Source organism: Schistocerca serialis, chromosome 5 (genome assembly GCF_023864345.2).
Source record: "Schistocerca serialis cubense isolate TAMUIC-IGC-003099 chromosome 5, iqSchSeri2.2, whole genome shotgun sequence".
NCBI classification, from domain to species: domain Eukaryota; kingdom Metazoa; phylum Arthropoda; class Insecta; order Orthoptera; family Acrididae; genus Schistocerca; species Schistocerca serialis.
In genome coordinates this window covers 418,106,787-418,122,772 of record NC_064642.1, presented here as the reverse complement: position 1 = coordinate 418,122,772, position 15,986 = coordinate 418,106,787, and the positions used below count along the sequence as shown (strand labels likewise).

Sequence of the window (15,986 nt, the reverse complement as noted above, 5' to 3'; positions counted from 1 at the left end):
GGGTTAACTCCACAAACCGAGAAAAAAGTTTTAAGAGTACAGAACTGTATAACAAGATTAATGTGTAGTATAAATCCAAGAACATCCTGTCGAAACCTATTCAAAGAATTGGCCATACTAACCACAGCTTCTCAGTATATTTATTCCTTAATGAAGTTTGTTGTAAATAATACATCTCTTTTTCCAACTAACTGCTTAGTACACAGTATCAATACTAGGAGTAAGAACAATATACGTAAATATTTAAAAACACTTACTCTTGCCCAGAAAGGAGTCCACTATTCACCAATGCATATTTTCAATAAGTTACCAGCAACCATTAAGAGTTTAGTTTCAGACAAGGCATAATTTAAACATAATTTTAAAGAATTTTTGGTGGCCAACTCCTTCTATTCCATCCATGAATTTCTCAACAAGTGCAGCAGACCATTTTAATGAAAATTTATTATACTTTAATTTTTGACAATACTTGGTTGTAACAGCCAAGTAACTACGTATTGTTGTGAATGATGGATGTAGGGAAAGCTGACGTAAGCCTTAAGTCTGTAAATAGTGGAAGTTTAATTTTAAATCTTGTACATAATTTGACTGTTCTTAAGTGAGGATCATTGAAATGAATAATTTACTTTAATTTTTGACAATACTTGGTTGTAATTGCTAAGTAACTAGCTACTGTGTGAATGATGGATTTAATGAAAGCACATGTAAGTATTAATCCTGTAAATATTAGTAGTTGAATTTTAATTCATGTACATAATTTTACTGTTTATTGACTGAGGATCATTAAAATTAATGAAACTCAAGTTTTTCTAATTACAGTTTTGTAATGTGTTTATCTGACATGTTCCACACCCAGGAGGATCCCCACTTTTGTGGGTCTATGGAATGAATAATCTAATCTAATCTACTAACTTATAAACCAACTACATAGTTGATCCAAAGCTGACCAATGTATCATTTGCACTTGTAACATGTATATATTTTCATTCAGTACGCAAATGTTTTTAGTTCGTTATTCAGATTCTCAGAATTCAAATCTTTTTGTGAGGGAGCAAATATTAACAGCATTTTTATCACTTTGACTCACCTCTTTCATATCTTCCATCTCCATAGGATGAGTGCACATAAAAATAATAGATATTGTCCTAGATGAGGAATAGTATCATTACCCCATCCTGTAGCTTATTCAGAGCATGAGCATATGCCTAGAATTATTCATTCTTTCATGGTCCATACAGATTTCGTATAATGTAGTGTTTAATTTAGTTTGTATATTGTCATCATATAGATTTTTGTGTATATCCGAGGGTTGGGACTTTAATAGTGGCAACTATTTATCTATAGCTTGTACAAAATAGATACTTGTTTCAAAGTTTTACTGACCTTCAAAGCTGGTCGTAGGTTTTGTTCCAAAAATGAACAGCATAGAGACAGAAGTGATGACACTTTCTGCAGGACCTGACATAATTTTGTAGGACAATGCTCAAGCACGTACAGTTCAAGCTGTTATTGATTTGTTTGACTGATGGGGCTGCTAAGTGCTATACCACCTACTGCACTCCCCCGACTTAAGCCCTCGTGAGTTCAACTCAGTTTCTAAACTGAAGGAAACACTTCACGGCATTCGCTTCAGAACTGCTACAAATTCGTCGGGCAATAGACCACGCCGCTCGAACTGTCAACACAACTAGCACTGCTAAAAGTATCCTCCGACTTTCACATTGCTGGCAACAGGTTATACACAATGCTGGTGACTACTTTGAAGGTCAGTAAAACTTTGAAACATGTATCTATTTTGTACAAGCTGTAAATGAATAGTTGTCACTATTAAAGTTCCAACCCTCGTATTATAAATAATAACCTAGTGTGTAGATATCCTCTTGTAGTTAGTTCATTTTCTTTCTTTCCACACAAATATATCCTTATCTTAGTTCTCTTTCCTTATATTAATTTTATTCTTATAGTGCAGACTTTGGTATTTATTTTAGTAGTCAGTTTATATTCATAATCTTTCACATATACTGTATTTGGTGTACAGGTTTCTAATGTTACCTGAGTGTTGGGTGTGATAAGCAGCATTTTTGACCTGTTTTGCCTTTGCACATGTGCTGAGATCACTGTCTTGTGGTGCAAATTTCTACTGCGCTTGCAGAAAATTTCTACTGTACTTGTGTGTAGCCTCTTGTCGTAATGGTACATCATTTATTTCTCCCACTATAGTTATCCATTTGCGGTCACAAGTTGTACATATTGTAGTAGTGAATTTGCATCATGGCAATTAAGTGAACATCTTTCATAATTTATAGTGAAATATTTTCACTATAAGCAAGCACAATAACTTCATGAGTTGGTTTAACCTCTTGTCAGACTCACTCATTGCACAATTTTTTTTAGAGCCGTGTGTGTGGTTAAAGGCCTTTGTCCTTTCACTTACAGGGTAAGCTAGTCCATATGATCCTTGTAATTATAAAAGGTCCAGTTGACAAGAGTTTCCATTTGTGATTAAGTTTTCCATGGTTGGTAGATCTTGAGTGCATTCGCAGCAATACTTTTTGGCCTGTATGGAATTGTACAGTGCACCCTAATCTTTGTCGAAAGAGCTTTTTCTCTGCTCAGCCTTTTCTACTAGATTAATCAAGGCTTGCTGTATTTTTTTCATCAAATGACATATCTCCCTTGGGTACTTTAAGCAGTGGTTTTTTCCCACTCATCTGTTTCTCGTTTCTCAAACATTAATGCAGCTGGTCTAAAACCTGTTGAAGTATGTGGCAAATTATTAATGATTTGCTGAAATGGTGAGACGAACTTGATACATTATGTATTTTTCTGTGGTGTGTAGCAGCGTATAAATCTATTAAATTCCTTAAACACCCTTCCTATGGCCTTGCTTTGGGGTGGAATCATGGTAGCAGTACGTGTTTTATTTTGTTTCCATCTGTTACCTGTGAAATACGGTGCATCATCAGATAACAGTGTCTGTGGCTCCCCTATTCGAGGGTGATAGTCGTCTGTAATTCTTCTAATAATAGAATCGGTGGTCACTGACCTCACTGCATGCAACTTAACGTTCTTGGCAAAAACGCCACATAGGGAAATTACTTACTTGACACTCCCTTTTCCTTTTGGATAAGAACTGGCAACATCCAATGATTGAAATTCTAATCGTTTTGTGGGAACTGTTAGATGCAGTTCAACTTATTTTGATTTTTTGGAATGTTTATTGTTCTGACAAGTAATGAATTTTTGGATTACTTGGAGAATTTGGCATCACATGTTGGGTAAGTAGCAGTATGTGTTAATCTTATCAGTGCATTTAGAAACACCACAATTACCCCATACGTAGTGAGTGTAAAGAATGAACTTGTCTGCAAACTTTTTAGGTAAACATATGCACTACTGTTCTTGGTTAGGTGTACGTCGGTGAAACAGTATTCCTTTATAAATAATATAAAACTTTTTTAAGTTGTTATTATCATCATCTTCACATAGTCTGAGTCTTACCTTCTTCCAGTGTGGATCTTCTTGCAATTGCTTCAAGGTATTGCACTTTTTTACACAATAGGGTCGACAAGTTTTGTCTTGCATAAGTAGGACGCTGATTTCAGAACTGTGTTCGATGAGTTGTAAAAAGTCTTTTAACCTTTGTATGTTTTGTTTACCTTTGATGTACAGTACCTCAAACTGAGTTTCTGCAAGTAATGACACCATGTAGCTAATCTTCTGTGCAGAAGTTTGCATGTCAAGAGAAAAGAAAGTACTTGGTCGTCATGGTAGACTGTGTTGTGTTTTCTCCACAAATAATATCCACACTATAGAGAGGGTTTCGAGCTCCATTATTGAATATGATCACTCACATTCAGGAAGAGTTATCTTGGGTGTTTGTTGTCTATTTGTCTTGGTGATTTGGAATAGGCAAGTGCCCAGATCCTGTGAAGATGCATCAGCACTTAAACAAAACTCTTGTGACATGCCTAGATGATACAATACATTTGCATTGAGTAGAGTATTTTTTGTGCTTTCAGAGTCAGTTTGACATTGATTTGTCCATATCCATGGGTTATTCTTCTGTAACTAATTTAACAGGGCACCACTGTTCAGCAACTGGTTCGACGCGCAGGTCGCCGAAGTGGCGTCAAATCGAAAGACCTGCACCAGGCGAACGGTCTACCCGACGGGAGGCCCTAGCCACACGACATTTCATTTTTTTTTTTTTTTTTTCAGCAACTGGTCAGTAATAAATTTTCTAAAGACTCCAGGACCAGGTAAGCTTTGAGTGGAGTTGTTTTTTGTCCTGACATTGGGGAAAATGTCTGATTGCATTTAATTTCCCTGCATCTGGCAAAGTAATTTCTAGTGATATGGTGTATCCTAGGAATTTGACCTTTCCCTTCCCAAATTCAGGCTTTTTTAAATTTTCTGTGACACCGTGTTCTGAGAATCAGTATAGTGCTTGTCCCAAAAATTGCAAATACTGTTCCCAGAGAGGCATTACTGGTAGCAAGTAAGTAACTTAATTACGTAGTTCTGGACCAAAAACTTTGTCTAATGCAGGAATGAAGACATATTTTGGTGTTTGTTCATTCCTAATTTCACTGAGAGTTTTCGTCATTGATACAACTTATGCAAGGGATGATGAAAACTCATAGTGATGTTAGGAATGAACAAACACAAAACTTTAATGGCCTAACACAAAAATTTAATAATTTAACACAGAAAGTTGAAGACAGGCCTTTCTATTCTGCCGCACACCCACTAGTCTTTTTTCTCCCTCCTTTACGTCTCTCCTTTTCCGCCCCCCCCCTCCCCCCCCCCCCCCCCAACCTCCCGAATGCACCTAGTAGCTTTACCCTGTTCCCACAATGTCAGTATGTGCTCCCACAAGCAGCACTGCACCCTCTCCCACCCCTACTCTGCTATGCCCACCCTCTTACCACCTACGGACTGCTTCTCCCATCAGGCACAGTTGTTGTACACAGTCCACCCTCAGTGACCAGAAACAGTTGTCATGTGTGTGTGAGTTGTGCTTGTGTGAATGTGCGTGTTTTCTACTTTAGAAGAAGGCCCTTTGGGTGAAAGCTAAAATCTGTAGCAGTCTTTTTGTTGTCCTGGTCTGTGAGTCAGTGTCTTCTCTATATAGTGAGCAGCAATCTGTCCTCAAAATTTTGTCATTATTTGAAATGTGTTACGTGTGTTTGTTTATATGTGCAGGAATAAATTTGCACGAGTTGGTCATTCTGTTACATACTAAAATTTCCCCCTAACAACTTAGTTATGTGGTCCAACTCAGGACAGAATTTAAAAACTTTGTTGTCTCATAAAATCAGTAACAGAAAACTGGGTGATCTTAAAGTTGTGCTGTTGTGAACATGTCACTTTAAAAATATGGTGTACAGACAGGATTTCATTGGGCACAGCATATACTTGTTGGCATTCATCTCTAAGAAGGTAGGTGTGGTTCATAGAGCACGTGTTTATTCTGAGTATAATAATGACAATTTAACCCTGTCTTTGTTTGCAGGATGATGTATACCGTGACTGAATAGTGTTACTGGCCATAACTTGTTTGTACCATAGGAAGATTCATTTGAGAAAACTAATAAATTATGAGACAGAATATCTGGCCAGTACTTAGCTTTAGGAAACAAAATATCTAGTACTGTTGATAGACACATTTAAAACGGCCACACTATCTAGACTGAGATTATACATTCTAGCAAAGAATGTAGAACACATGATTTATGTCATCTTCAGCATAATTCCTGTAGGAAATTAATTTATCTTTTTTGCTATATATGGAGCAGAGTTGCCCAGAAAGGCCAAAATTGGCATATTTTATATGCCTGCTGTATCTTTTGGCTTGACACTAACATGTACAGATATTTTTATTTTATTACTGTTATTTACCTTAATTGGTTTCCCACGAACATAGACAGAGAGACTGAGGTTCCCTGCAGTGTCTGGTACAAACACTAGCAAGTACGTTCCATCTCGACGGTCAGCCACGTGGATAGGAATCTTCCTGAAATTTAATGACTTTAAATACTCGTAATAAGTTATTTCTTATCATAAAAGTGTCAGTTTCCTTTTCTGCATACCTATGGAAGAAGAATGCCATGCTAATCAGTTTTGTGTTGTGTTTGAATAATTATGTTTTGTAATATTACTTTATCAATATTTACTAATTTATATTTTTGAAATATCATGCAGTATTTCTCTCTTAAGATGCATCCATAATAACTAAAGTTTATTAATGTAGTTTATAATGGAATCTTCACTTTGTTAATGTGTATCTTAACTTGTTCCACACCCTTTAAGGTTATCATTCTTGATTATCATTGGAACACAGTGATTGACTGAGTGAATGTATTACTTAACTTAAAATTAGACAGTTGATTTGTCATTGAAGAAAATGTGTATGTACTATGTAATTTCAAATTAAGTGAAACTCTTTACATTACCAAGGAACTGTTTATCATGGTGTACTAGCATGCAATGATTTTTCAGCCTTGAAAGATGTTCTTGTGGCAAATTTAATCAAAATCAGTCTACTTGGTATTGGTGAATGCATTTTATTGAGTAGATTCCATCATGAAGAGCCTACAAGTATATGGGGCTGGGCTGATAAAGACATGGAAAGATGCAGTTATTACTGCTGGTACATATTTGTTACTCCAACAATTCTCATGAACAAAAGCATGAACTACTTGTAATATGGTTGAACATAATCTAGTCACCAAGTGGCAGCACATGTGAACATGTGTAAAGATGTAAAATTGCTAGTTGTTAGAATTAGGAATGAGCTGAAGCATGGTTGTCTGCAGATATTTTTCGAGGGTGTGGAAAAACTCTAAAATATTTCTTATATAAAGGATTTGGTCAGTTGTGGGACATATCACACCATAAGAGCTATGTTTTATAGGTGACATCAAAAACTTATTATATATCAGAGAATTGATGCTAATCCACTGAATATATGAGTGAAAACCCTGTAGTCCAGATTCCATAGGGAGGGAGAGGAGGAGGGGTCAGTGCTCCACCCACCCTCCTCCCCTCGTCCCAGACTCCCTTGTGAATGTCCATGAGTTGTAGAAAATGAGCCTAGTAATGCTTAAGGATGTAGGAAGAGTCATCCAAATCAAGGAAGGCTTATTGGATGGGATGACACAGGAAAATGGAATAATTTTTACTGTTACTCTAGTCAACAGTTGTTTTTCTTCCACTTCTATATGTAGCTGCAGTGATTATAAACATTTAACTATATACAGTAGAAATGAAGTATTGATTTGCTATGCACATTATTGCTTAAATTTGTAATAAGGATTTGTAATGGCAAAATCCAAATATTTTTTATTTGGGGAATTGTAAGTTTTTTGACTTTTGTTTTTAAGAAATGTGATGAAAGAAATTTTTAGCATCATGATTCCAAACTGTGTTATGAAACATAGGTAATAATGCTAAGCCTATGTGGAGATTATGTTTGTGTGTTGTGTTGTAGTTATGAACATCATCAATCATTTACTTTATTTGTACAAACTTACTTCGCTCACTGAATAGCAGAAGTGTTGAGTTGTTCACAGGCACATACAAAACATAAATAAAATTTGCTAGCTTTCAGAACTAATCCTTGACACAGTGCCAGGATTTAAATTTGACAGTGGACTAGGTTGGGGTGGGGATAGGTTTGGGTGGGGTGGGTAGAGGGTGAGAGAGGCAGGAGACTGGAAGAGGGGTTGGAGGGGTTGGGTGTGGGTAGCTAATGTCTTGAAGGAAGGCAGCAGGTTTGCTTGCTATGAATGTGGGAGGGATGAGTGGCAGGTGCACAGGCTAAGTATGTGAGTCATAGATACCGGAGCCAGTTCAGTGTGACACACGATGATGACAATTTAGAGGCTTTGAATGGGAGGACAGAGGAAGCAAAAATTGGATAGAGGGTATGGGGAAAATAGGTTAGATGAGATTGAGACCAGGAAGGTTACAGGAGAGAAGTGTGTGTTACAAGGATAACTCCCATTTGTTTAGTCCACAAAAGCTGGTGGTGGAGGGAAATAACAAGATGGCTCAGGTTGTGAAGCAGCCATTGAACTTAAGCATGTTGTGCCAGTGGGTGGTCAACTTATGTTCATGAACACAGTTTAGTTGTGGCCATTCACTCTGGTGGACTGCCAGTTGCTTGTCATTGTGACATAAAAAGCTGTGCATTGATTGCAGCAGATCTGGTATATGGCGTGGGCTGCTTTCACAGGTGGCACAGGCCTGGAGCAGGAAGTGCTTGGTTGGTGGACTGGGCAGATCTTGCACCTGGGTCTTCCATAGGGATATGACCCCTGTGGCAAGGGGTTGGGAGTGGCAGTGGCATAGGGATGGACCAGGATATTGTGTAGGTTGGGCGGGTGATCGACTATCCCTTTAGGAAGGATCTTAGGTAGAATGTCCTTTAATTCTGGGCTGATAATAAATAATCACCACCCTGGTGAAGGATATTGTACTGTTGTTCCAGTTGAGGGTGATATTGGGTTATGTGGGGTTCCTCCTTTGTAGGTGATTTTTGGGTGCAGTTGGTGGATTAGGATTGTGGGAGGATATGACATAGGAAATCTGTTTACAGACTGGGTTTGAGGGGGGAGGGGAGGGGTAATGCTGGTCTGTTAAGGCTCTCAGATAAGATTTTTAGCACACTGGGAAAGGGAATACATAGTTACAGCTCTGTCCTAGCAACAAACCACTAAATTTGATCACCATATCAGTCCACCTCTCCCCACATTGCTCCCTTCAGAATTTTATGTCTTTCCTTTTTTTATGTTAACTTAGGTGTGATCAAATATCCTCACATCACAGAATTATCCTAGTTCACTCAGCAAAATTTCTTCCATTCTTTTCACTCTCCAAGCTCATATTTTGTTATCCATTTCCCTTTACAACCACCTGATGCTTTCATTTGTCCATTTCCTCTGTCATTTCACGTTTTCCTAGTGCCATCTCAGTTCAAATGAACCCTTGTTCCATCCGTTTACATCCACTCTGAAAAGCAACCATTTCCATAGCAGAAACACAGTCCCTGTTCCTTAAATCCTTCCTAAAGCCTGGAATACCCCCTCCCCCAATGGCCTAACCCTAAAAATTCTCCTTCTGAGATCCCATCCTTCCATTCACAATGAACCTTCTTTTCAGTGTATGCCAATCCCTATCCCTCACAGACTTGGTACTGCAGAAACACATCTTCATGGCACAGGCATGTCAGAACCAACTCTGCTCCTTCCAGAAGGTATTTTTGCTGTGAAAAATCCTCACTTCATAAGCCACATCTCCAAAACTGAAATGTTTGCCTTGAACAACTGGAAGATACGTCAAAAAAAGTTTTGCATTACCCTGGTTCCCAGAACTCCTGAAGACAGACATTGACTGTGGATATTGCATCACAGACACAGACACTTTGACTGTTCAGAGATGTCACTATACCAGCTCAAAGATGTAAACAACCATGCATGAGCAATACCTGTTAGATGGAGGGTGTCCGACAGCCAATCAGTTCCAGTCATTCCACTAGGAAGAGGTACACGGCTCATGTTATCTGTAGCTCAACCATGCCTAGACTGTCAGTATTGTGGTTCAATTGCATCCGCATTGTTACTTTGTGCTAGAAAGGGCTCTCAACAAGGGAAGTGTCCAGGTGTCTTGAAGTGAACCAAAGCAATATTGTTTCGGCATGGAGGAACTGTCAGTTACATGCCTCGCTTAGGCCGGCCAAGGGCTACTACTGCAGTGAATGACTGCTTCAGATTATGACTCAGAGGAACCATGACAGCAATGCCACCATGCTGAATAATGCTTTTCGTGCAGCCACAGAATGTTGTGTTATGACTCAAACTGTGTGCAATAGGCTGCATGATGCAGAACATCACTCCTGACATCCATGGCGAGGTCCATCTTTGCAATCACGACACCATGCAGCGCTGTACAGATGGGCCCAACAACCCGCCAAATGGATCGCTTAGGATTGGCATCACGTTCTCTTTATCAGTGAGTGTCACATGTGCCTTCAACCAGACAATCATCGGAGATGTGTTTGGAGGCAACCCGGTCAGGCTGAAGGTCTTTGACACACTGTTCAGCAAGTGCAGCAAGGTGGAGGTTCCCTGCTGTTTTGGGGTGGCGTTATGTGGGGTCGACGTACGCCGCTGGTAGTCTTCGAAGGCACTGTAACGGCTGTACGATACATGACTTCATGGACGACAATTTGTGCCCCCATTGTGCACATCTTGTGAATGGACTTCCTTCAGGATAACGACATCACTTGACTAGAGTGGCCAGCATGTTCTCCAGGCATGAACACTATCAAACATGCCTGGGATAGATTGAAAAGGGCTATTTATGGACGACATGACCAACTATTCACGCTGAGGGATATATGCTGAATCGCTGTTGAGGAGTGGGACAATCTGGACCAACAGTGCCTTGATGAACTTGTGGATAGTATGCCACGGCAAATACAGGCATGCATCAGTGCAAGAGAACGTGCTACTATGTATTAGAGGTACCGGTGTGTACAGCAATCTGGACCACCACATCTGAAGGTCTCACTGTATGGTGGTATATCATGCAATGTGTGGTTTTCATGAGCAATAAAAAGTGCAGAAATGATGTTTATGTTGATCTCTACTCCAATTTTCTGTACAAGTTCCGGAACTCTCAGAACTGAGGTGATGCAAAACTTTTTTTGATGTGTGTAATTCTAGTCACCACCTCCATGGATCGTCCAACCTGTTGAGTCCTGCTCCCGCCTTAGAAAGCCGTGACACATCAACACTTGTCCTACCCACACTGAACTCCCCTCTCCACTCATAGGACTCAAACCCTGTCGAATCCAAACAATCCCAGAACACTGTTTTTAATCTTTCCACCAAAACCTTAATTTACAGAAGTTTCAGTCCTATCTAGAGACCTCATCTTTAGCTGACCATCCAAGTTTAACTCTATTGGGCTTACAATGGAAACCTTTACTACCAATCGCTCCAGCCAGAGTAAGCCTAAGTCCAACACTGGACATTGCCTCTCCCAGTTCATACCACTATGTAACAATGACCCTCTCATCTAAGCACCCCGGTTAATGTCCAGGAATTCCTTACTTTCAACTTGACCTTACCATCCTTTCCAGGTCCCATGCTTAGAATACCAACTTCACGACAAAAGAAAGGACAGCTATTCACAACCTCAAAACAGATTCTTAGTTAATCATCCTTGCAAACAAAGGCTCCACCACTGTTGCGACGAATCGCAGTGGCTACCTGCCAGAAGACTTCTGCCAACTGCCTGATTCCTGCCCACACCCCCCACACACCCCTAATCCTCCCAACATCCCAAAGAATCACTCACAGAGGAAAGCCCCCTCATCACCCAATATCACCCATGACTGGAATAACTGTACCATATCCTTCAACATCACTTTGATTATCTACCATCATGCCCGGTAATAATTGACTTTTTATCTAAGTTCCGTCCCATGTCTCCTAAAGTAGTATTCAGTTGCCCAACCAACTCAGCATCCTAGTCCTCTCTATGCCACTGCCACTCCCAACTTCTTGCCAAAGAGGTCATATCCCTGAGAAAGACTGAGGTGCAAGACCTGCCCAATCTAGTCACTCCGGACTTCCTACTTCAGTCCTGCCACAGGTTTATCTTACCACATCAGAGGTAATGCCACCTGTGAAAGCAGCCATGTCTTGTATGAAATCTGCTTGCAATCACTGCTCAGCCTTTTATGTTGGTAGGAATGAATGGCCGCCACTAAATTGTGGCTAAGAACAAAGTTGACCATCCAGTGGCATCACATGCAGCTGAGCACAACACGCTCGAGTTCAATATTTGCTTCACAGCTCGGGCCATCAGGATCCATTGCTCCACCACCAGTTTTTCTGAACCACGCAGATGGGAATTATCCTTACAGCTCGTACTGGACTCCCGTAATCCCCCTGGTTTCTGTCTCCATTAACGCACTATCTTGACACACACTGTACAACAGTTTCCACTTCTGTCCTCCCCTCCGAATCCATGCCTCCATGTCATCGTCATTGTGCACCACATGGTACTAGCTCCAGTACCCATGTTACACACGTCTACCATGTGCACCTGCCACCCCTCTTTCCCACATTCCTAGCGAGCAAATTTGCTGCCTTCCTCTGAGCTATTAGTTGCCCACCCGAACCTCACCCTTGTCCACCTGCTTAAATGCAATCCTAGCATTGTGTGTCCAGTCGACTCAATTCAGGAGCACAGGTAGGGTGTGTGTGTGTGAGAGAGAGAGAGAGAGAGAGAGAGAGAGAGAGAGAGAGAGAGAGAGAGAGGGGGGGGGGGGGGAGCATGTTCTCTTTTGTGTGTGCCTGCCTATTGACAACTCAATGCTTTTGCTGTTTGGTGAGTGGTCTCTTTTATTTCTAAATTATTTACATTTTGCCAAAATTTTTCTTACTATAATCATAATCTGATATTAAAATTAATTTGGACAACAGTGTACCTGTTGCTGGCATCCTTGTATCGCAGTTCTGCAGTGACTTTCTCTCCACCATGACATAGTGGCTGTTCATCAGCATCTCTTGTTGTTAGAACTGTTTCAGCTTTCTTATGCTGTCGACAAATCATCAGAGCTGCAGGTTGAGAACAAATCACTATTATGTCCTTCAAGTCAAGCAGTGAAGAGCGTTATATAGTAAAATTTCTATACCTTCCAACTATGTACTAGATAAAAGTTAAATATAGCAGTGTGCATTATGGATAAATAAATTTTTATTGTTTTTTTCAGTTAAGTACCAAAGATTTTGAAGATCTACAATTCAGATATTTATCATCATTTAGAGTTTAACGTTGTGTTATTTGTGTATAGGACAGCAAGCTTAGAATTACAGACTTTCTTTGCGTGTTTGTGCACGCGCTGTGAGGAATTCAGAACACGGTAGCCATCTTTTTTTTTTTAAAAATCTCACTGCTGTTGTTTCAGCTTTATTCTAACTGACAGCTGAGGATGGTTCTTGTTCACCTTTTAATGTTCAGTATTAGTGCTTTTGTGGCTCCATGCTTTATTCCTGTAAGTTTACATTTAAAAAAAAAAAAAAGAAAAACGTTTAGCTCTGTAGTGTACTTGTTTAAAATTTCCCAAGAATTTTACAAGAGTCAGTTCAGTTGTCTTAGTTGTGAAAGCAGGCAATGTGACTAAATAAAGAATGAGATTATGGTGGAGTTCATCTATCAGCATACTCATCAATCAACTTAGAGGTTGTAAAACCATGTATATGATTTTTTTATTTATAGATGGACAGTGACTTGGATGTACAGAAAAAGAAATAAATAGGTGAGTAAAAATGGCCTGGAGTGCTTTTAGTAAACTAAGTAGAGTTTCCAAAACAGTGTGAAAACTACTAAAATACTGAGCACTGATGAGATGAATGCAAGGAATAAAAAGTAGAGACAGGTGGCCAAACACATGTATCTGGAACAGACTGTAGAGGAGGACATGCAAGATTCCAGGAGATTAGAAAAAAATCTAAAATGACATCCTAATGGAAGACGAGTAAATTACGTTATAAAACATCCTGGAGACTGTTGCCTTTTCTTGTAGATCATGTAAGAGCACACGTGCCCACATGTTTCATTTTTGTGTTGCCAATGCTGCCCGATGTATTGTTCAGCAGTCACACTTTCAAGATTGGTATGCAATCTCCATTTATGTTGGTTCATTGAAAGTGAAGTGTTAAATGTAATAATACATAAAATAAAGGAAAAGATTCCACTTACATTTAGCAGTCTGTGTAGGAACAGATGACAGTATTCACACTAGTTTTCAAGCTCTTGCTCTTTTCTAGCAACACACACAACCACACAGATAAACGTACACTACCTTGCTTGCATTGACCAGGAGCATGTACTTCTGGGTGTCTGTGGATGTGTGTACTTTTAGCAGAAAAAGGGCAAGAGCATGAAAGCTAGTGTGAATACTACTTACCATTATGTGTTTCTGTGCTCGACACATCAGTCTGCTGTAGGTGAGTGGTTGCCTTTATTGTTCCATCCAGGAATTTACGTTAGTGTTTAATGTAAATATATTTTATACCAAAAGCCTGTGGCAACTGATAGGCAGTGCCACAGGTTGCACAGAAAACTGTTCATATGAACTGTTTAAGTTTCATTAAATCCACGTGGTGATGAAGGTATAATCCTCTGAGGCACATAGTGAAAAGCTAAATAAAAGTAACTCATGACAATAATTTTTGTATTTAATTGGCATTGATGAAACGGACCTAACATAGAATGTCTCCAGACAAACTTCTCAGTTTTCACTGATCTGATACTGAATTGATGCTTCTCGTTCAGTAGCACTTACTGTCAGTGTTGAGCGTGCAGTGTTGTGGAGACACTGTCTGTGTTGTTATGACGCCAAAGAGGGTGTGTGATTTGATTCGGCCACAGCCCTCCTCAGGAAGGAACTGCAGGCAGTCAGACACACGTGGTTCCATAAGGCTGCCACTAGCCCCATTGTTGCAGCACCATTCCAGACGACGCAGCACTGGGGAGACCAGCGTCAGCAACTGAAACACCAAGTCTGCCATATGAGCATCCACTATGATAAACTTCTTCCTTTCTGTTAAATGATCAAGATGACTGACAACATCATATCAACTTTTTAATAAATTAGTATTCTGGAAAAAAGGGGAGTAGTTCTCATGAATCAATGGGTAATTAAATCTCACATACGAAGGTAAAGTCATTTGTTAGTCAGAAGAAGAATCCTTTGTTTTTATCAGGACCATACTGTTAGGGTGGCCAGATAGGTGTCCGCTGAGGGCATGGGCACTGACAAATGGAAAAATTAATGAAAAAAGAACAACAAAGCATAAAAAGACAATGGTTTAAGAAGTAACTGGGAGAAGTATATGAGTTCTCCTACCCCTCACAATCCGTCTTCTGCCTTTGTGAGGAAGTCTTTCCCTAGCTAGCAACTGTAAATGTGCACTGTTGTCAGTGTCATTTCTAAACCCCCACTTCATCTGAGCAGCATCATAAAGAAGTGACAACTATTGATCAGTTCGTCTGTCGCTGACATGGTTTGTGTGTCAAAGGTGCACTTTGTTCATTCAGGTGCAACCTAAACGACTTGCCCGTGTTCGACAATGGAGTTTGTGCTGCTACTTCCATGTGGTATTGTGGAATCTCATAGGTCTGCAATTGTGTGCTGAAGCTAATGGCCCTTGATTTTTGCTGATTTTTGTCGGTTGAGAACTGGAGCAAGACACAGTGATGGATGGAGGCAGCTTACAAGAAAGGTGGAGGGGTTATGTAATTTCCTTGCCTCTCTAGGCTGTAGTTTTGCTGCTCCCTAATTTCAGTTGTGTGACTATGTTGTGGAAACAAAAAATAAATCCAGAACAAACCTTATGTTTCTGATTAATAATATTGCAGGAATTGCTAGTCATGCTTATTGACAGTTAAATACTGTTGATTTAAGTTTACCCCTTACGCAAACAAACATAGGCTCTGCCATTGGTCATTGGCTGTGTTGCTCTAGGACCTGGTGAAAGCCTTACTTACGTATTAGGTATATTGTTGTTGTTGTTATAGTGCAAATGAAACTGGTACATGCTAAAGCACCATAAGTATTCAGTTTTGTTGCTAATCGCTGTGCTAAATGTTCAACCCATGTATTTATTGTAGCAAATTTCACTGGACATGCAGTTTTACTGTGCTTCATTTTTATTAAATATACTTACAAAATTGTAAAATTTACTAAGACTGCATAGAAACTTTTGCAGAAAGGTAGTTTTACCCAAGGGGGTGGGGCTGGAGGGACGAGTGTGTAGCTTAGTCAGCTCTGTCAGGCGGCCAGGATCGCCTTGGTGTGGCTTAAACCAGTGGCTCAGATAATTCTTTGACAATCTTGAATGCAGAATTCTTGACTTCAGTTATCTAGTGGAGAGCTGGAGCACTCTCATCCCCCTCCACCC

The 15,986-nt window shown here is 39.8% G+C and overlaps 1 protein-coding gene across 1 annotated transcript in view; it reads right to left on the bottom strand.

The window, feature by feature from the left end:
- The window catches only part of LOC126481978 (tripartite motif-containing protein 45), a 165,869-nt gene that overhangs the window by 9,242 nt on the left and 140,641 nt on the right, over positions 1–15,986 (bottom strand). The window contains exons 7-9 of the mRNA XM_050105942.1: positions 14,369–14,573; positions 12,509–12,638; positions 5,905–6,019 (exon numbers count right to left, since the gene is read on the bottom strand). Coding sequence (XP_049961899.1) covers positions 5,905–6,019; positions 12,509–12,638; positions 14,369–14,573 — 450 coding nt within the window. The remainder of the gene's footprint in view (positions 1–5,904; positions 6,020–12,508; positions 12,639–14,368; positions 14,574–15,986) is intronic.